The 23,017-nt window shown below is 39.3% G+C and overlaps 1 protein-coding gene across 1 annotated transcript in view; it reads left to right on the forward strand.

Moving 5' to 3' along the window:
• Positions 1-1,325: 1,325 nt before the first annotated feature.
• SNTG2 (syntrophin gamma 2) overlaps positions 1,326-23,017 on the forward strand; it is a 553,256-nt gene continuing 531,564 nt past the window's right edge. The window contains exon 1 of the mRNA XM_075555664.1: positions 1,326-1,679. Within this exon, the coding sequence (XP_075411779.1) occupies positions 1,608-1,679 (72 nt within the window). The 5' untranslated portion in view covers positions 1,326-1,607. The remainder of the gene's footprint in view (positions 1,680-23,017) is intronic.

Genomic DNA, 23,017 nt, shown 5'->3' on the forward strand with positions numbered 1-23,017 from the left:
CTGCAGCGCATACGACATTATATTCGGATGGGTTTCTTGCCGTTGAGGTAATGGGATTGAAATCTATACGATGAAGTTGCCCATGTATAAATTGATGCCAATGTGCCTATGTATGAAAGGAGGACTGTGTTAGTCTGGGTACTTTAGAGAGAAAAACCCCACAGAAACTCATGTAGATAAACCTTTATATAAAGGTTAAGTGCACATCAAGAAAACACCCCAGCCCAGTGCTGCCCAAGCCCATAAATCCAACCTTAACCCCTACGTCCGGCACTAATCCACAAAGGCCTCCTCCATCTTGCAAAACACACACTATGACACTGATTGCAGGAGGAAAGTGGAATTAGTGAACGTGTAAGCATCTCAGCGCAGGCGGGGGTCTCCATACACTGCTCCAGCACCCAGGGCTGCATCGGGGTAGGTCCATGCAGCTTCTCCTTGGGGATGTCTTGCAGGAAGTGAGCTTTGTCAGCTGAAGCAGGGAACTGGTTAAGGCAGCTGCACCTTGGTCTGACCAGCACAAAGCAAGAGACCCTAGAGCTAGAAAGGTGGGGCTCACCAAGCCATTTATCTCCCTGCCCTTCAATTAACCTCACATGTGTTTATTGGCCAGGTTGGCACAATAAACTAACTAACTAGCTAGCTAGCTAGCTCAAGGACTGTACAGTTTGGAAAGAGAAGAAAATGTATACTTGCTTCTTTTAAAAATGTTAGGGGTCAGGTTATTTTACCTCTGAGATGTAATCCAAAGTAACATTAATTTAAGTTGATTTATATCAACATGTAAGTTGATTTTAAGCTGTAAAATCGAATACTGCTTTTGAGATTTATTTTAGCACACCGGTAAGCCAGTAAGTACAAACTAAGCAACAACAACAAATTCCTGGATTTCTTAGTGCCTCAGAGACTAGCAGGGGGCTCAGGATTCTAGCTCTGAAGGCAATGTAGGAAGACGAAAGAAAGTGGGTGGAAGCCAGACCCTTCAGCTTAGCTGGAGGCGAAAGTTGGAGTTTTTGTGCGTTTCCTGGGGCGAAGCTGTCCCCGGGTGTCCAGCTATTGCTCTCTGGGTGACGCGGAGAAATCCTTTGGGAGAGGATTCCCAGAGATCGGAGTAACGGAATGGATGGGAACCCCGAGAGGCGTGGGAAAGCGGCAGAGGAGCCTCACACGCAGGGACTGAACGGCGCCGGCGCTTGGCCCGCGCGGGCAGCCTTTTAAAGCCAGGCGTGCGCGCGCTGCCCGAGGGGAGTTGCCTCCGGGTCGGCGTGCCGCCGGCGCCCTCCCCTGCCTTCGGCCCGCGAGCCCGGGGCGCCGGTCCAGGCGGCGGGCGGCGCTCGGAGGGACCCCGCGGAGCTGAGCGCATGGCCTCGCCCGGGCCGGCGCTGCGGCCGCCGCTGCCCGCCTGAGCCCGAGCCCCAACCCGAGACCCAGTCTGAGCCCGAGCCCGAGCCCGAGCCGGAGCCGGAGCCCGAGCGGAGCGGCGCTGGGCGGCTCGCGCGGGGCCACGGCCGCAGCTGGGTTCGCGGCCCCTTCCATGCGCGCGTCTGCGGCCGCGCCCGCAGCCCCGCCGCCCGGCCGAGCGCTCCGAGCGCGCTGCCTGCGAGGCGATGGCCGCGGAGGGAAAGCCGCCTTCGCCCGGCGCGCGCCAGCGCCCCTGCAGCCTCCTGGTGCCCGCCTGGGTGAGTAGCGCGCCCGCCCGCCCGCTCTGGCCCGCCCCGCAGCCCTTGGAGGGGACATTCGCCCAGGGGTGGTGATGGGGTGATGGTGGTGGTGGTGGTGGGGTTCGAGTGAGTACCGAGCAGCAGCAGGATGCGGCTCCCGGAGCGCCCCATGTCTCCCCGCTGCTGGAAAGCTCCGTGTGAAACTTGTCCCGCCTTGGTTTCAAGGCTGTGAACGGTTAGGTGGAAATGCGCTAGGCGCAGGGGCTGCGCTCTACAACTCCTTGGGAGCCAGGGTTTCCCAGATTCATCTTTGCGATTCACCCTGGGCTGCTCCCTGGGAACTGTTGGTTTGGGTTGCGAGTCCTTGCGCTGGTCCAAACCTCCTCTGTTGGGCATGGCATTTCAGACAGGACTTCTGGGCGCTGAGGGTGGGTGCCAAGTTGGTTTGGCCTCTGTTCCTCCAAAGGGCGCCTGCTGAAACCTTCCTGCCCCCCAGCTCTGGGCTGGGAGGCTGCTGGAGGGCTGAGAACTGCCAGCTGAGTGAGGGCTGCAACTCAGAGTCCAATTGAGATGCCAACTTTCTCAGACTTCTTTAAAAAAATTAATCTATTCTTGTCTCTACCACAAACAACTCCCTCCCCAACCTCTTTTATTTTTAAATGACTAAACTATTGATTGACAGAAAACCGAAATGTTGGCTCAACGACAAGGAAAGTTCTTGGAAACCTTCAAGTTTGCCACCCACAGCATATCCTAGTGTTCTGGAAACAAGTTTAAAGCGGTGACTGATTAGCCTGAGCCCTAGGAAGATAGCTGGCTAATATGGTTGTTGGCCAAAGGAAATTACACGCAGCTCTCTAGAATGTGTCACCTTTGAGCCTCAGCCTCCCAACTGGCGCCAGAAAACCCCGGAGCTCACTTTCCTAACCTTTTTAGGAAGAGAAATATTTCTAAGGACAGTGAGTGTCTTAAGGACAGCTAGTGTAAAGTAAGTGGAAGGGGTAATAAAAACTCTTTATTTTTCAGAATACTCACAAATTAGTGTAATAATAACTATGATGTTTGAAAAAATATCTGTTCTATAAAAAAACCCTCATCATGTGGTACCATTCTGAGTTATTGCCACAAATGTTTAAATGAACTTTTCTGTAAAATGCTGGTGCTTGTTTCTGAGGCGCTTTGCAGTGGAGAGAGACAGTTCTCCAACTATTGCAGATGGTATTTAAACCACGCAAAGCATTCTTGGAGAAAATGGAAGTAAAGTGCATAAGAGATAACAGAAAATCAGGGATCCCCCCCACCCCTTGCTTTGAAATTTGAAATAATGCCCTCCGGTGGCCGTGAGTTGTGCACTTTTTTGTGGTCTTCTTGCGACAAGTCTGATTTGTAATCATGGTAATTAGAAATGGATGAATCACCCTGCCTAACTTTGACCCAATTGATGAACTATTGGTATAACTTAAGATTTTAAAGCATGGACTAACTGCAAGTAGTCAAATAAACACTCTGCTGTACTGCATGTTAAATACTTTAAGGTACTCAACACTCCACAGACTACTCAGCAACTTGTCAGAGACGTCAGCAGTGCATTCTCTATATTAAGAACCTATGTGTAGAGGAACATGTGCACTAGACTTGCAGGAAGCTTTCCATGAGCCTTGGAAGACAAATGATAAAATAATTGTGGAGCAGGAATCACAACTTTGATTATATAATATGCCAGTGCTACATTGAACTCCAGCACATGGCATGTTTCATGTTTTTATTTATTTAAAATAAATTCAAAGCATAATGTCAGCGTGTTTATCCTTAAACACATGAACATTCACAGCAAGCAAGTGTAAACCATTGCTTAAATCGTTGATGGGAAATGTACTACATCTTTACACGGTGCACTTAAAATGATGGCTAACATTCACTTGAATCATTGGGGAAAAGACAAGAAAGCAGAATTACGTGTTTTCTCATCAAGGAGTGCATACTAATATCAAATATGCATAACAATTTAATCATTTCGGATAAGGTGGAGATTCCTGCTTCTAAGTAGAAAAATGGCAACAACAAAAAAGCAGGTCGTGAGATCCATTATATTTTCTGGACTTTTGCAATGATTGCTGCTGGTTTGAATCATTGGAATTTGTCCCAGTTTGAATGTATTCTGATTAGTGGCGAAGCTTCTCTTTTTTCATTTGCCTTTACAGCTAAACATTTTTCCCTTGTATTTTTCTAGATTAAGACAGAGCTATAGCTCTGTCCCTCATTATAATTTTGTATTCTTGTGGTAAAATCCCATGGGTGGTGAACCACCAGGACAAAGTGCTTAGTGTATTTTGCCCTTTATATTAAAATAACACTATTGACTTGTATTCACAGAAATTAAAAAAAATAACACTAGAACTTCAGTTGAAAGGGCTGGAAGGATTGAACAATTAGGAACACTAATGAGCTTGCCAATTGAGAGTTGAAAAGAGTTTAGGTTATTTTAAATATGCATTTGGAGATAGAATTATTTAACCATCTACTTAGGTATGTGAATTGCGACAAGAGGTAAGTTAAGCAGGGAGCCTTCTAGACAAGTTGTCCATTTGTTTTGTGCTTTTTTCCCACGTCCTTCTCATCTTTGCTGACTCATCGTTGAGCCTGATGGCAGGATTTTTCTTGATGTCTCTGACATCATAAGCATAATTCACACGTTTTAAAACAGGGAATGTCTCTTTGACCAGGGAATGCATTTTTATGTTAATAGGAACTCAATTAGAAAAATATGCATCTTCTTGAAATTTTCAGATGAAATGTTTTAGTTCTAAACTATGTATGTGAAAAAATCTTATATCTACATATCAACATAAATATATACACATAGATTAGACTTTTAAAATTTTAACTGATTAGTAGCTAGTTGTGCTTCCCCAGATGTAGCTGCATGTTGAAGAGAAATGGGATCAGCTGCATTTGTCTGGTGAGATACTGGTGAATTCCTCACTGACGATTCACTGTGCGTGTTGTAGTATTAGAAGTTCTGTGAAGTCCTGTCGTAAAGAAGAGCGAGTTTAATATCGTTTATCCAGGCTGAGATTCTTCCTATCAGGCGACACTAAGAGAAGTTAGTATAGCGACTAATGTAGCAATGAAGTATACTTGAAGAATTAATTTAAAGATCAAAAGATGTTCTTGGTAGACCAGCGGTTTATATTCAGCACAGGAGGTGAGTGTGCGTTGAGTGGGTGGGAATATATGTACATCCTAGTTTTCCTATCATCATGCTTGATAAAGCAGAGGGGCACTGGAAAAGAGGGAGGGAGGAAAGGAGGGAAAGAGGGAGGGTCATAGTGGCTTCAACAATGGCGCAAACTTAAGGCAAATTGTGAGGAAGGCACAGGGCGGGGAAGTGTTTCAGTGTTGTTTGTAGGGTCCTGTGAGTCAGAACCGACTGAACGGTATCTACAGCAATGACAATGACACTCCTCCTATCTACTACAAGGGACTAGTCACTCAGAATTACCAACCCAGCCTGTTTTCATGCTCTTTGTGCTGTCCCGTTGCCCAACGAAGACTGAGAACACCAGATATACTTAAAGTGTGGTCCAGAAGAAGTGGTCTTTAGCATCTGCATCCCTAGCATGTATGCCATTCTTGGCACATATTAAGTATTGAGACTGTATTGAGATAAAGAGTTAGTTATGTGGACATGTTTCAAGAAAGCCTAGATCCCTGGGACCTGTAAACATTCTCCCAGAGAATGTGAGGTCACTGTACTCCAGTTGTCCAGCCAGTTGTCCAGCTTGAGCGTGTGGGGATGGGCTTTGGTGGAGTAGGGGTTAGGTGTTAGACAGCTAGAAACCACCAGCGGCTGCTTGGGAGAAAGATGAGATACAGTCTCATCAACCCACTGGGTCGTTGTGTTCTGCCCGAGAGTCGCTCTGCGGAGGAATCGACTCGGTGGCAGTGAGTTTGGTTTGGAGACTCGGGCCGTAGACAGCTACAGGACCCTCTCCATCGCGGACTCTGGGCACACCGCAACGCTGGCTAGCTAGTGACGCTCTGTTGGCATCTTATGAAAGCAACAAGAAAGCGTAGATAAAGATGTCTGTGCAGGGAAAGTGGCTAAGTAATTACCTGGGAAGATGTATCCTCTATGAAACTTTTGTGTACATTTCATTATTATTCAACTGGTTACTGTATATGGTTATTCAACGTATGCTGCTTAGGCAAATAGTGTGTGTTTACCATTTTGCATATTAACAATACTTAGATGACTTCCTCTGAACACTAGATGTCACTTTCCCCCAGTCCATTTAAAATTTTCCTGTATGACACAGGAGGCCTCGTTTATACCTTTTATTGCTGTACTAAGTACTAAGTCACTGTGGAAATTCTGTTGTGAGCGCTCACAAGAAGGCTAGATCTTTTTTCCATCTCACAGAGAATGGTTACTTGGTTGCTCCCTTTCAGACCATCTAAATGAGAAGGCTCTCTTAGTTTTGTGCGATTTCATGTTTTCTTTTTAGTGACTCTATCAGTTCTTCAAGTCACCGGGTCTAAACTTTCCTATTGCCCATTTTATTAAATGCTATTGAAAAGTACTTTGAATATTAAACTATGTTTTTTCAATTATAGTCACTTGGTAAAATAGCTTTGGTTTCTCAGGAGTCTACATTTTCAGCTCCTTTCAATGTGGTTTTTAGTTCAAAACCAAACCCAAACTCATTGCCACGGAGACAGTGCTGACTCTTAGGGACCCTCTGGGACTTTGCAAGACCGTAACTGCTAACCAGAGTAGAAAGTTGAGTCTTGCTCCCTCAGAGCTGCTGGTGGTTTCAAACTGCTGACCATGAAGATTATAACCCAAAGTGTAACGACTACGTAACCGGTACCTAAAACAAAAATAAGTGTGTGTTTGAGTGCATTAATAGGACACTGTTATCAGCCATAAAGTATAAAGTTGCATTTTAATTTTACTTAATATTCCCAATTTCAGGAACTTTTTTCTATGACAGTTCTAGTTATTATTCATTCTATTTTATCTGCTAAAACTTCTAAAGAGACCAGTTAGCTCCTATCCCTTACGTTTGAAACCTAGCATAATGCCTGTGATGTCATTTGCAATAATATCTATTTTAGTAACTGAGCAAAGCCAAATGATTGGATTGTTGAATATCTATATACTTTGTTTTGATAAGAACCAAAGGTCGTTTGAAATTTGAATAAGTATCATTGATTTAAGCTATGAATTGTTATACTTCAAAAACAATCTCAAACATATTAAAATAAGCTATCATAAACATTTTAGTGCAAATCGGTGTTGATTTGTCACATAATTTTTACTTAAACCTCAGCTCAAAAAAAGTGCCTTTCTCTCATGCTCCTACAAATACGGTATGTGTGTGGAACCTTTAATTAATATAGAAATAACTTTAATTATTTACATTTTAGTTAAATGACAAATTATATCTAACAAATTTGATGTCTGAATAAATGCTTTCAGCAGGCAGATATTTTAGAAATAATTAAAAGAAAAAAATATAACCACAATAATGTGCTTAATTTCCCAACAGAATTTTTTTTGTTAACTGGACTAATGGTTAGGCGAATAATTTATGCTTATAAAGTGTGGCATAACTATCAACTACTCTTCGCCAAGAGGTATAGTGCATTTTCCATTAAAATAATATTTTATACTTAGCATTGATCTCCAGCATTTTGAATTAGTCTTCCAAAAGGAAATGCAGTGTCCCTCATTGCAAGTTGGCTTCCCTTTCTAAACAAAACTAAAAAGGAGGGAGGTAGGAGAGCCTGCTGCCCTAAGTCTTTCCCTGAGAATTCATTGGGACAGGACCAAATCTTGTGGTTGTACTCTATCTCTGATTACCATTACCACATTCAGCTACAATGTGTCTTCTACCATGTTGCCAAAATTCTTTCCCTGAGGACACTAATGATCCACATGTCATTAAACACACAGATCCGTGTGTGAATGTATGTGTGTCCTATTTTATCTTTTAGCAGTATTTGAAATGGTTGAATCGACCCTTCTCCTTCAACTGAAGTTTTTCACTAACTTTTACCATAGTTCTCTCTTTGGGGAAATCCTCCCCTATAGTAGGTCTTTAAAATTTAGATTATGTGTATGTCTGAGTTCTGCTGTTTTCTTGATTTATGGTATTTGTTATAGTAATGTCACCTACTTCTCAAAGTAAATATGATTTATCTTGCCATAAACATACCATTGAGCCCCAAATCTTTATCTTAAATGTCTAAGCTCCTACTGTGTGAGTCAGTCTTTCTTGGATATTCAGAGGTAATATTCACACACACCCTCTGATATCTCAGTATCATAATTCTGAAACCGGGTTTTCTGGCTGTGTTTCACAGCATTTTCACACAAATGCTATGCATGTTTATTGTCGTTGGCAAACCATGTGGTGTCCTGATGTGTTACTTTGCTATGCCATTATACATTTATAGAGAAAAAGTTGCAGTTGACAAAGATTCTGTCTCGCTTGGATCCACAATCAATGCTCATGGAAGCTGCAATCAAGAGATCAAAGGACGCATTGAGTGAAGTACGTTTTCTTCAAAAAACTTCCTTCCAGTCTTGAAAAGAAAGGATGTTATATTGAGAACTAAGTGTACCTGACCCAAACCATGGTATTCTGCATTGCCTCATCTGTATGTGGAGGGTGGACATGGAATAAGGAAGGCTGAAGAGTTGATGCATTTGCATTGTGGTGCTGCAGAAGGTGTCTGCTAAAAGCCAAATCTGTCTTGGAAGAAGCATGGCCGGAGTGCTTCTTAGAGGCAAGGATGGCGATTCTTTGTCTTACATACTTGGGCCATGTTGTCAGCAGAAGCCAGTCTTTGGATAAGAAGATCATGCTTGATAAGATAGAGAGGCAGTGGGAAAAGAGGACAGCCCTCAGGGAGATGGATTGACACCCTGGTTGCGGCAATTGGCCCCGGCATTGAAAACATTTTGAGGCTGGTGCTGGGGCGGGCAATGTGCTATTGTTTGTAGGCTGCCTATGGGTCAGACATGCCTCAGTGGCACCTATCAACAACAGTACATTTATATGTACCGCTTTAGAATTGGACATTTTGAAGATTTATGATACATTTTCTTATCCTTGTCCCAGAATCTGTGCTCATACTATTTTGATTTCCTGGCACATTATTTATCCAAAACCATCTTAGTCTCCAAAGCTTTCCTTGGCCTGACTATTTTCTACTCAACCCATGTTGCAATGGTTGGCACAGTGCCTTCCTAACAAGAATGAAAACCTCTCTTCCTTTCATCTGGGCGACACCGCTAAGCTCCATGGGCCTTTGTCCAACCCCCAGGGTTAACTATGGGTTAATCTAAGTGTTGTTTTTTTTTTCTGAAAAGGCATTACATCCAAGTTTATCAATAATGCTGCTCTTGAGCTAGAGGGGGAGGTTCCTTTTCTTTTATAAAGTGATACAGGCTGAGTGAATCAGTTTCGTCTCTGGTATAGGTAAAATTGAATGAATAAGTATCTAAATTAAAGGTTATTATTGCATGAATAAAGGTGCAAAATTTTCATTTCTAGTTTTTATATGTAAGAGTTTATATTTATGATTAACTATTTTGGATTAGAAAACTTATGCCTTTATATTTATTTAATAACTACATTTCTAGTTCAATTTTACACATTGAAATAACTGTTAATATTAAAATAGAATTTATTCTCTTTCTCTTCTCTACCATGCTGAAGATTATCCTTAATGATTTCTCTTCAGATAATTATACTTTACCAAATGGGTCTATCAGTTTGACTTTTCAAATACATAACTTTTGAATATATATATATTTCAAGTATAATTATCTTCAGTTTTCATTATGTGCCAAGAAATGTGAAATTGCATCTCACACTTTAAATTTAGAGATATTCAGAATTCAGCAGAATTAGAAGCAGTCTGTTTACAAGTGCATGTTAACATTGTCATAGAAGTCATGTTTTCTTGCAATAAATCCATGCTGATTATATTTTTTAAATTATCAAGCTTATAGTAAGCTTGAACATTATGATCATACTTTGTATTTATAGAATCAGAAGCAAAGAGGGAGATAGAATGACCCTGAAAACTTGATTAGTCCTGTTAAATTTTTGTTCTTTGTTGTTTGCTTTCCCTAAATATTATTTGTGTGATCATTAAATATCATTGTAGAAGAAATAGCAATTATAAATGTCTACACAAATACACATAGGCAATCAAGTAGTTTACAGAAAAGTATTTCAGTTTCACTAGATACTATTCCCTATGCCAGAAATTAAAGATAACAAAAATATAATAGGATGCTGCCTCAGGCATAAAGGATCTCATAACCCAGTAGGCACTATGACATCTAAGAGATAAACTTGAATATAGATAGATAGATATATAGATAGATATACATGTATATATATAGACACATATGTATATGAAACATTTTAAAGCACCTAAATTCTTTTCAATGGAGAAAATATTCAAGTTCTCAGGATTTTATTTGCTTGCATCTATAGTCAATATCTATGGGAAAAGACACTACCACTGAGTTGAGTCCGACCCACAGCAATGAAATAGGGCATCGTTGAACTGCCCCTGGCATTTCCAAGACTGCACATCTTTACTGAACCAGAAAGCTTCATCTTTATTCCACTGAGCTCCTGGTGATTTTGACCTGCTTGACCTTGTGATTTTGAGCCTGATGCACAACACAGAGATGCATCTCATTGGACAAATGTGCTCCAAGAGATTTCTTTAAAGTATTAAAAAAAACTTAGAGGACTAATTAAAATTGCACCTGACCAAATTATGTTTTTTTAAGTCGCCCCGTGTGAAATTAGATTCAATCAAAGAAAAATAGATGCCTTTCAATTATGATGTTGACCAAGAACAGAATAAACCTTGGACCCTTAGAAGAATGAACCAGCCTGTGTTGAGAGCCTGAAGCCAGAATGCCCTTTAGAAGCAAGATGCTGAGAAAATCCCATGTCCTTTGAGGGTTGTACCACTGGAGAAGGCATCGTGCTGGGTGAGGGAGAAGTCCAGTGAAACAGAAATCCTTTGCAATGAGCTGGATTGACACAGTGACTCAGAGCCACCATTGCGAGGACGGCACCGAGCTGCGCAGTGTTTTCCTTGGTGGTACATGGGGTCTCCACGAGCCCAACAGCACCCAGGACTGTCCTCCTTTCCACATTTCTTCAGTGCTGCTTGTTGCTGGAAATGTAATCACAAATGCAAAGTTCCAACATTGAAAAAGTACAGTCACATGCCTAAGCAATTGCAAATTCTATGATGTTGTTTGGGAAAGACAAAGGTAGTGTAATAGAGAATAACATAGACATGGCCTAATAGACTCACTGTCCTCCTTTACAGAGGACGCACAGAGGAGACAGAGCAAGTGGTAGAATCATTTTAGATTGATTAGCCAGGAGAAGTCTTTCAAAATAAGTGACGTGGAGAACAAGAGGGTGATCACTTTAGGTAATGAAATAGAAAAATGAGCATCGGTGTAAACCAGAGATACATATATAGAGGAAAATCATGTCTATGGAGAAGTTTTAAGGATGCATAGGCATTGGACTGCCAAGTTCACATGTGTAAAAACACATGCCGGCAGGTATGCATACACAAACACTGATTCCGGGCGTCAAGGTTTGTTAGGCTTTGAGTGTTGTAACAGCTACCACTTGCATTTGTGTTTTATTTGCATAGCCATTTAAGGATTTGTTAAAAATTCACTATACCTTGGGATCAGAATGTTTTCTTTCTAATAGAGGAATAATACCAATGTATTTAATAAGGGATCTGATTGATTAGTTTTTTTTTCATGGAAGAGAGGCAGATTCCCCTTCTTAAAAGTAGTCTATTTTATATATTAAGTGAACAATATGCTGTTTTACAACTTCCAGTTTGAATATTATATCATCCCACGGTCAAACAGGAGCTTGGGATTTAGCACTAAATGGAACTGCAAAAATGCTGTGTCCAGAGGTTCAAGAAGAACCTCTGGGTATGTTAGCAAGCTGATTGCTTCTTTTAAATGAACTTATCAAGAGATAAAGGCTAAGTAATTACAAATTTAAATAAGATTCTCAAAATGTGGGCTCTTTGTTCTGTATGATATTGAGACCAGTAGCCTGGGAATGTTCTTTTTCTCCCTACCCAAACTCAACTGGTGGCTTGAAGTAGAGCCTAGCCCTTATGATATAAATAATAGTTTCTGTACTAGAATTCTTGTTGCCTGTGGCTGTAGCAAATGCCTATCTGACTTACAATTTATTTGAATAAAATTCTAGTTAAATTTTAGGTATATTTTGATGTGAGGAGGTATCCACCCCCAAATAACCAAACCAAACAAAATGGAACAAAGCTCTGCGGGGCCACATTTTCGTGGTGCACATTTTTCCTGCTAGGTGAGCAGCTCTGGTCTCAGTGAATTTTTTCATAACAGCAGTTTCACTCGAACCTTGTGTATTTTGTTTCCACTGGTAACAATTGTGCCGGTTTATTTTGTATTCCTGGGGCAGTACAAGAAAATCATTGCTGACTCCTGGTGACCTTATGTGTCAGAATAGTGCTGTGCTACCTAAGATTTTTGGTGGCTGATGTGTTAGAAGTAGATTACCAGCCCTTTCCAATGAGGTGCTTCTGGGTGGGATTAGCTCTCTGGTCTAATATAACAGGGGTAGAAAGAGTTTTTCTTTTGGAGTTTGGCTGCTGGCCTTTCACTCGGACTCTACTACATTAAATTAAAAAATTAAAGTTTTTGAAACTCAGTCATAAATTGAACATAATCATAAAATCTGCATAACCATGTTCCAGTGATGATTATTGTAATGTGATTATGCTAGTAGAGGTATAGTGATACATATAAAAACTGTATAGTGATTCATATTCAATTTAGTTACCATTATTAACAACCTTTAACTACAGGTAAATTGGTGTTAATAGTACTATTATGAAGATTTGTACAAGTTTTGTTCCTCATTTCAATGAGAAGTTGCCACCTTGAGTTGCAATTGGAGTCTTCAAAGTTTGTAAGTGCTCACGTGACATACCCCCATTGGGATCTCTCTGTCTTGAACAAAGAAGAAGGGAGAAAATAAAAGAGATAAGACATCAGGAAATCGTTAGCTCTTAGGACACCAGGAGAACTGAAGACAATAAGGGGTAGGCACCTGACCACCACTGCCCCCTGCTCTGGCAGCGCTCACAGTAAGAGGTTCTGGGTAGAGTGTGTGGGGGTGGGGGATATAGAGTAAAATTCCAGTTTATATAAAGAAAATGCTTACTAATTTCATACAGACAGCTGAACCCCCAACACGAGGACTCTCAGAGGCCGTTAGGGCTGGAACTACACCTACTTTAGCTCCTGGCTCAAATTAGTGTCAAAGGATAGAGGAGCATTTCAAACGAATAATAACACTGAACAAGCAGACACTCCTTAGGATAATCAACTCAATTAGAAAACATGGGCAGAGCTTGTCCAAGGGCAAAGCTCAGAGAGCAGGAAGGGAAAGCAAAGAAGGATGAATGGAAACTACAACCAGGGACAAGGTGAGAATAGTACTGTTGCATTGTGGGATTTCACTCAGTACAGTAAAGCAAAATGTGTACACATTGATAAATGGGCAGCTAATGTACTCGGGTTGTTGCTGTTATCAGGTGCTGTCACGTTGGCCACAGCTTATAGTGAACGTTAGAACAGCAAACGTGCAACAGAATGAAACACGACGTGGTCTAAGGCCGTGCTCACAAGCGCAGTGTTTGAGCCATTGCTGAAGCCGCCAGTTCATCTCTTTGAATTTCTTCTTTATTCCTGACACTTGTCCTAACTAAGCATGGTGGCCTTCTCCAAGGACGGCCTCCATTGATAATATGGCCGAAGTGCATGGGAACAGGCCTGTGATGCTTGCTTCTAAGCAACAGGTTGACTGTACTTTTCCAAGACACATTTATCTGTTCTTCTGACAGTCCATGGTACTTTCCATATCCTTTATGCCAACACCATGATTCAAATATGTCCATTCTTATTTAGTCGTCCTTATGAATTGTCTGATTTTCACAAGTATATGCAGCAATTGAAAACATCCTGACTCGTATCAGACACACCTTCACCTTCAAAGTGTTAACCTTGCTCTTCAACACTTTACAGAGATCCCTTGCAGGAAGTTTACTCAATGCAATAAGCCATTTGATGGTGACGATGCCGCAGGACTGTGGTGTTTCATTCTGTTGTGGCCACAGGGTGGCTATGGATTGGAATGGACTCAATGGCACCTAACACGACAGACAACAGCTTCTACGAATCTTGATTGAGGACCCAAACAAGGGGAAATCCTCGTCAACTTACATCTTTTCTCTGTTGATCATGATGCCCTCCATTGATCGTGTTGTAAAGGTGTTGCTTTTCTCTACACGGAGTTGTCATCCACACCCTCAGCTTTAAGCAAGCAGAGTTGTATTATCTGCACGTCACAGTCGTAAGTGAGCCTTCCTCCCGTCCTGGTGCTGCATTCTGCTTCATAAAGTCAAGCATTGGGGATTATTTACTCAGCATAAAGTTTGAATACGTATGATTAATGGATACTCCCCATGATGCACGTCTTTGCTGATTTAAACCACCGTCTTATATTTGAATCACGGCCTCTTCGTGCTTGTAGACTTTGTATATCATGTGTACAACATAATCCACGTGCGCTGTTTATGCCACTGACTCTTGCTTCATGAATATAGTTACATCATGTACATTACAGATGAACCATGACCATATTTTTCAATTAGTGTGTTTTTCTCTTGTTTTCCATTGTCACAGTTCAATATGCAGTAGTTAGGTTAGCAATGCACCTTGATTACATGTTTGATTAATTTCATTTTATTTCACTGCCAGATTTGGTGCTTGGTGCATGAATTTTAAAATAGTTGTGTTATATAATCTTCCTTTTAGGTGTACAGGTATTATCTTATCATAGATAATGTAATTCAAGATCGATCTTTTAAGCTACTTTTTGATGATGAATGTGATGTAATTCCTGTTCAGTTTTTCATTTCCCACATATGTAAACCGTATGACTCTGACATTAAATGGCTCATAGTGTATTTCAGTTAATTAATGCATCTTCAGAGTATTGAAAAGGAAGAATATTATTTTATGTGTCTATACTTCTAATTTTCCTATATTCATACTTTATACATTCCATGTTCCAATTGGTAATGAATATTTACAGCTGTTCTATTTTTCAGTCATATTTCTTAATGACAACAAACAACATATTATTTCTCTGTTTTGCACCCTGTTGACACATTTCACTAAAATAATTATCTTAAAATGTTTACTCCCTAAGCAGATGGATAATAGAAATAGAATATCAGAAATTAGAATGGAACTATATCCCTATATATTTGGTTTTAGTTTCAGTTAGAACTACAAATTATAAGAAAGTTTGTAGTATAAACACAACCCAACTCTTGATTGGTGGTGCTGTGGTGGCTTTTATATTGCTATGAAACTGGGAGCTATGACGTTTGTATGTCAGATACCAAGAACTTCACCTGTTATGGACACGTGTCAATGGGCTTGCTTGGTTTGTACATGTCAGACAGAAAGATCAATCACTAATGGAAGACATCGTGTTGGGAGAAGGTGGGGCCACTGCAGAAGAGAGACTATCAGTAAGATGGATTGTTAAAAACCGTGCAATGCTGGGCTTGGATATGGTGGCTCTCGTGAAGATGAAAGAGGACCAGGTGATGCTTACGTGGGAGCAGCAGGTCAAGCGATCAAAAGATGAGTTGCAATAGGTAAATCTGCTGCACAAGACCCCTTTAGCTCATTGAAAAGCAAGGATGTTACTTTATGTCATATTCATGGGTGAAAGTTGGCTATTAATACCCAAGAGAAGAGAGAATCAGAGCATTGAGGCATTAACTTGCGGTGCTGGTGAAGAATCTTGAAAGTACCACATGGTGCTCGAAGGATAAAAGTCCCTGTCATGGAAGAAGTCCGTGCCGGCATGCTTCTTAGGGGCGAGGGGGCGAGACTTCCTCTTGCTGACCCCGGACGCGGCAGGAGAGAGCAGTCCCTGGAGAAGAACATCTGCTTGCTAAAGCCGAAGGGCAGTGAGAGAGAGGCAGGCCCTCCAGGAGCTCGCTTGACATCAGGGCTGCATCACTGGGCTCAGGCAGAGGAATCATTGGGAGGCTGCCGCAGACGAGGGAGTGCTTGCTTCTGCTGTACATAGGTTACTATGCCCTGACTCAGTAGCACCTAACAACCCAAACCAACGCTGCCTTCTGTTGCCCAGGAATTTGCTATGAGTTGAACCTGACTTCAGGAAACCCATGTCTTTGCATCACACGGCAAACTGGAATGTAAGAGTGACTGTGAGTCAGCATCGACTGGACAACATGGGGCAACTGTGTGTGTACTTAAACTGTCTACTAATGATGTAGAAATAATCACATGGCATAATTTGTTTAATGGTCCAGATTTTGTGTGTTACGATTAATTTTACTTAAAAATACACACCAGTAGAATTTAAAATTGCAGATTCTCATACCTTCTTTGCTGCCCAGTTGATTGTGACTCAGGGACCCTATAGAAGAGCAAAACGTCCCCATAGGGTTTCTGGGAATGTACTCTTTATGAAAGCAGACTGCCATACCTGTCTCCCCTGAATCAGCTGATGGGTTTAGACTGCTGACCTATGGGTTAGTCGCTGAGCACTTAAGAAGGCAAACATTTACCCACTAAGTTCCTAGGCTTTACCGCTATCCAGTGTAGTGGGTATCAGGGAATTTTCTGGAAGAGAAAGCTTTTAAAGAAGCTGTTTGTGGGGGTCGGGGTGGTTAAATAAAGCTTTCTGTACTAAATTTTCTAATGTGAAATGTAAGCATTTTAAGATTTAATTTTAATTGTTGAATATGGTAAATTTGACAGGATAAAGTTATTTTGATAGAGTATTTAATTTCATGGATAATTCTCTATGTATAAATAATATATATATTAAATGTGTATTTATAAATAAAATATCTGTATAATTTTTATTTTGCTTTTCTTATGTGCTAAACAAAATGCAAGATTTAGTTGGAAAAAAGAATGTAATTTTTAAACTATGTAAACAGCTATTTTATTGAAGGTGACAATTTATTAATTTTCCATATTTGCCTTTAGAAAAAAACCCAAACACCTTTAAAATGTCTGTTATATAGATATGTATTTAGGATTTGAATATTTTGGGAACTAAAATCTCTTTTAAACCAAATATGCTATATTTTAAATTTGTTCATGCAAAGTCCAGTATTTGAAAAAGAATACATAGGTTTTCTCCTATTTTAAATTCTGGCTGTAATAGAAGCCAAATTTAATATATCTTATTTTTTCACCTAATTTCTAACATTCAAAATTTGCAATCAATGATTTTGCATTAATAAAGTACTCACCTAAGAACAGTGTTTCTCTAAGTTTCTAAGAAATTAGAATTTATTCTGAAACAGCCAATAGCAAAAGCTGTAAAAGATAAATGAGTTTATTTATATGCATATCATTAGAAATTATATTATCTTTTATACTGTCTTTTATAACTGTGTGAGAGGTATTATAAAAGATAAATAGCTATTTTAAATATATATGAAATATGAGTATATTTGTTCTTTCAAACAAATGACATGGAACAAGAAAAAAATACCTAGTATCTTCTGGAAAATACAGTGATTAAGGAAGATTTAATTATATTCAAAATTAATTTAAAAATCTGAAAATATAAGTTAAATGTCCAATTTAATGTAAATATAGCATGATATATTAAATTTAGGACAAGATACTGAATGAAATGTAAAGGGAAAATCTGATAGCTCAAAAAGAGGAGGCAATATGGGAAAATAACTTTCATATAAAGACAAGATAAAAAATAGTAAAGTTGAAATCAAACTGGATGAATCTAAGAACTTTATATCTTATAAATGCTAGAATGTAAATATTCTCCTGCATGGCTCTTTTTCATTTACTCTAGGTCGAAGACACCAAGATCTTTGAAGATTCATAGAATTTTTATAAACTATAGTTATTTTCTTCCAAGGTTTTATCAAACTTTATTGTGATCTGTTTTCCTTTTTAGCAGAGTGTAATAGGTTTTTTTAGACTGATAATTTACATTTCACAGGTGAAAGAGAAGAGGGTAGCGTTATGGGGGCGTCTGCACATAACTCTGAAATAATGAGAGTTCTGGGGATGGACAAGAAGTGTATTGTTCCAGGAAAACCTAGTTTAAGTAGGTGAGGAGTGATGATTGGGCTTTTTGTGTTTCCCACAATGTGGTACTGAAAAGGGTCACAGTTATGTACTTTTGCTTTAATGGAGCTGGAGTGAATGTAGAACTGGACCAAGAGGACCTACCGGATGATGATTAACTGCAGAGGCAATATAGTTCGGTCCTGGCCATTTCCTAGTGCCTGGGCTCACGGATGCACTCCATCTGCTCGATGCAACTAGAAGGAGTCCTCTACAGCCCCTGCTTGGCTGTGATGCTGGCTCTAAATTTATACTTAGGGCTTCAGTAAGTCTTCCTCCAATTTTTGACATTTATTTGTATAAATATTATACAAAGTAATATTTCAATATAGAAAGCGCATCCAGTATTCAAGTTATAAGAAGAAGAAAAAAGAGTCCCAGGACCTAATGATACCTACAGTTAGCATTTCATAGATTTCTTTCTGATTTTTTTTTTTTTGGCTTCTGTGTATGTTTGATGTTAAACTCATCCTTCAGAAAAATGTTTAAACCTACTTTAAAATAGATCTTACTATAAATAAAAATTTTCACAGCTTATTAAGCAATATATCAGATCTTGTTAAATGCTTACTTAATATTTTGTTATGAAAATGGAAAGACTTTTCAAAGTTATTTCCATAAAAAGAAACATTAAGTGCAAATGACATAATAGTGTGCTTTGATGTGAAAATCAGTACTTATCTTTCCACAATCTCCTTATTCTGCTGGTGTGGCTGTGGATTTAGGCATCCATGGATGACTAGACGATTATAATTAGGTACTCCCATTCAAAGGGAAGGTATTCAATGCTTGTATTTCCATAAGGAGAAAATGCCAGTTATCTTAAATCCCACAATTATTTATTTTCCATTCTTTACTTGATTTCTCTCATTTGTTAGAACTGTATCAGTAAATTATGTTTTTCAGAAAGACTCAATGTGTGATTTGTTTTTGATTCTTAAATATATTAGATTATATTCTTGCTTTACACATGAAGGATAAACTGAACACTTGGTCATAACCTGTGTTGCTCAAAATTTGGTTGATGTTGATCCTTGACCTTTTGATATTTATTTTTATAAGATAAGACAATTGAGCATGCTTCTTTAGTTGGCCCCAGTGCTTGAAATATATATATATATATATATTTTTTCAGACATTTAAGTTGGACAAGCATGGTGGTATTGATGCTTCTCATCGAATTCTTTAGAACACATTGCTAGTATCTATCTATCCTGTAGCCCTGGTGTTAAAGACTGGGCAGTGGTTCTCATGGTTGGTAGTTTGAAATCACCAACAGCTCCTCAGGTGAAAGACTGGGTTTTGTATTCCATAAGCAGTTACATATGAGTCAGTACTGATCTGATGGCAGTAAGATTTTTAAGCTATAAATTAATTTTTAAAAGAATATTTTTCTTAACCATCATCTTATATAAATGCCTTTGTTGAAATTTGGGGAGTTTCTTATTCATGTTATTGTAGAGCACAATTGATTCCATCTCCGAGCAGAATTGTTCTATAGATTATTTGTGGCTGTGATTTTTGGGGAGCGGGTCGCTAGGCCCTTTCCCTTGGGACTGCTAATGGGCTCCGGTGCCAACATAGGGTTTTCAGTACAATGCTTCACCATCGTGCTATTAGGGCTCCATTCTTTTTCTTTTCTTTTTAATAAATCCTTTATTGGGGCTCTTAAAGCTCTTATAACAATCCATACACCAATTGTATCAAGCACATTTATACATATGTTGCCACCATCACTTCAAAATAATTTCCTTTCTTCTTTTAGCCATTGGTATCAACTCCTCTTCCCCCACCCTCCCTTCCCAGCATCTCACCCATATGGACCCCTGATAAATTATACGTTATTATTTCCATCTCTTACAGCATCCACTGTCTCCCTTTGTCTACGTTACTGATATTCATCTACCTGGGGATGGGGGCGGGGGGAGTTATGCATCATTGTAGTCAGTTCCCCCCCCCCCCACCATCTTCATGGTGTCGCTACTCCCATTGCTGTGCCTGAGGGGTTTATCTGCCCTGATTCCCTGTGTTGAGAGCTCTGATCTGTACTGGTGTACATGCTGTGGCCTAGCGGATTTGTAAGGCAGAACTGGGGTCATAATAGTAGGGTGGGGGCAATGAAGAACTAGAGGAATGTTGTATGTTCTGTCGGTGCTGTGCTGCACCCTGGCTGTCTCATTTTTTCTTGTGAAACCTGTGAGGGAATGTCCAGTTATCTACAGCTGGGCTGTGGGTCTCCCTTCCTACCCCCATCATTTGCATTGATCTATTTGTTTGTTTGGGGTCTTCTTCATTATTTTTATGGATAACTGTTATTTATGTCACAGCATTTTCTGCCTTTTGTGTGTGACATTATGCGTTATTTTTACCTCTTTCCCCCCTCCCCATCTTTACATTTTAGAACAAATTTCTCACCTTGGTCTTTGAGCACTACTCTGCAAAAGAGGACAGCCCAAAGCAGAGAGAAGGATCCTGGGGACATAGTGCTTATGCATTGGGTTTCTAACCACAACACGAGCTATTGAAAAACGCCAGCCACTCTGTGGAAGAAAGACTAAGCTTTGTATTCCCGTAAAGAATTACAGTTTCAGAAACCCAGAGTTCTACCCTGCCCTGTAAGATCACAATGAGTGGAATTGACTCAATGACAATGGATTGAAATTGAAATTTAACAATGGGTTTAGAGTTTGAGACAGTAGTATTTGTCAAAGTGACTGAGGCAACCTCCCACCCCTTCGGAAGGCACTGAAACTATCCAGTAAGTCTGCACAAGCAGATACCTACACTTTATTCTGGATTATGGTTAATAGTATAAAATACTATGGGTGTGCTGGGTGATTTTACCCCTGAAAAGTGAATGATAAGCCAAATGGGTTTGGGGATCTGTGCCTATACAAAGGAATGCATTACTGTGTCTTTAAGCAATCTGTTCCATTTTTATTTTCTTTTATATTATTAAAATTATAAAGGTATAAAATTTTCTTTTATATTATTAAATTGTTCTTTTTATTTTTGAACTATATTCATTTTTGTATGCCTTCATTGGTTTTAATCTATCCTTTATAGCCATACAGAATTATAAGCATCTTAAAATTGACAACCATTCAGATGTCTTATATTTAATATTTTCTTTTTAATTTTAATATCTTTTTTCTCAATTTGTATAGGTTTTTGTTTCAAATCCCTCATTCAGCTATAGGATTAAAATGTTTACTTTTATTATTGTTTGAAGATAATTTCTAGTCCCACAATACAGCAAAACAAAAACTTTTACATCAAGATAAGGTTAATGGATGAAATTTTTGAATTATATTTTCTGACATATCTTCTAGCCAGAAATTCCATTCTTATCTTAATTTTGAGGCATATTTTGTATGAACTCTTTTGTGCCCTAAGATTCCATGTTATTCTGAATTCAATTTTGCCCCTACTCTTCCATGTGAATATATTTCCCGTAAATAAACCTAACAACAACATGTTCATCTCAGTATTGAATTGAATTTGCCATTCCTTCTTGGAATAGAGAAAGAAGATAATTGAAAAAAAGATGGGTCATATAAAACACATGAGCACATCCTCCTATATGAAATTGCTGAAATTAATTAATTTTGTTTTTTATCATAACAATACGTGTAAACTGTGATATAAACAACTGGAAACATTGCTTTTTAAATTTTCAGTGGAGAAAAGTAAAACTGCACAATTCAAGCGAGGCTTCCTTGATTTCTCAGTGCAATGCAGAAATCGTTACGAGATTATTGTTGTTTTTTGTTTTATTTCCTTTAAAGAAGCGCATGGCTTATGAACTGTAGATTCGAGTTCCAAATTTGTCCCTGAGATTTTCCTGTTTGGATATTCCTAAATAATTAGAAAAAAAGAGAATTTTATAAGTAGCAGAGAAATAGTTATTTCTTAATAATGCCTCCTTTTATATTAATGGGTTATAGTTTCATTTCAATGTTTCCTTAAAATAGATTATCTTTGTGAAAAGACACATGTGTATATGAATGTTTATATCCAAACTCTCAATCTTACTGTCATTAAGTCAATGCCGACTCATAGCGACTATTTAAAACAGGATGAAACCCATTTATGGTAAATTTTTACAAGAATAGAAAGCCTTGTCGTTCTCCTGCAATAAGGCTGTTGGTTTCAAACTGTGAACCTTGTGGGTTGCAACCCGATGAATAACCGCTACACCACCAGAACCCCTATGATTGTTTATATATGTGTGCATTTTTGCTGTATGCAACTTCACGAAGTAAAGTGGTAGAGTACAGTATAGGAATATTTGTAGAATCATCACCACAGTCAATATCAGAACATTTTCATCACATATACCTTGCTGTTAGCTCCCCCTTCCCCCTGCTCCCTACCATGCTCCTCCCCAGTTACTGTCTCTGTACATCAATGTATCCTGAATTCCATATATAGAAAATCATACACAACAAAACCCCGTCCTCAAAAATCACACGAGGCAAGCCAATAGAAAATAAGCCCATTAACGATGACTAGACAAAGCATAGAAAAACCTCAAAGAGAAAGCAGAAAATATTAAAAACTGAGAACTTTAAAATGGGTCCCCCCCAAAAGAGCAAATGATAGTGTATTACATTTTAACCTTACTAAATCTGCCACAGTAGATTTATAGTGCTTTCTGTATGATATCATAGCTATTCAAATATCTCTTATCTCTTGACTGTGGTCAAGGGATTCACTGAAGACTTTATCCATGTGGGGAACCTGCAAATGGATTTTTGGCTTCCACTGTCATCCAAAGCCTTCTGCAAACCAGATGTTCACTATATAAGTGTGAGCCTGAAATCCATTTATGGATCTTTTTTAATGCTTCTTTTGAAAACTGGTTTGATGGACAAAATTTTATGTTAGTACACTGTGGTAGTTACATAATATCATGTCAACTTGAAGATATATAAAAATGTAGGGGTGCTATTCAAGCTGTCCATCCAGCCACAGCCTGGTGGTGCCTCCTTGTGGGGGTGGCCTTCTCTTAAAGAAGGCCCCCCGCTGTCTCTCCTGCTCTCAGACCCTGATTGCT

The sequence above is a fragment of the Tenrec ecaudatus genome, chromosome 8 (genome assembly GCF_050624435.1).
Source record: "Tenrec ecaudatus isolate mTenEca1 chromosome 8, mTenEca1.hap1, whole genome shotgun sequence".
Lineage (NCBI taxonomy): Eukaryota > Metazoa > Chordata > Mammalia > Afrosoricida > Tenrecidae > Tenrec > Tenrec ecaudatus.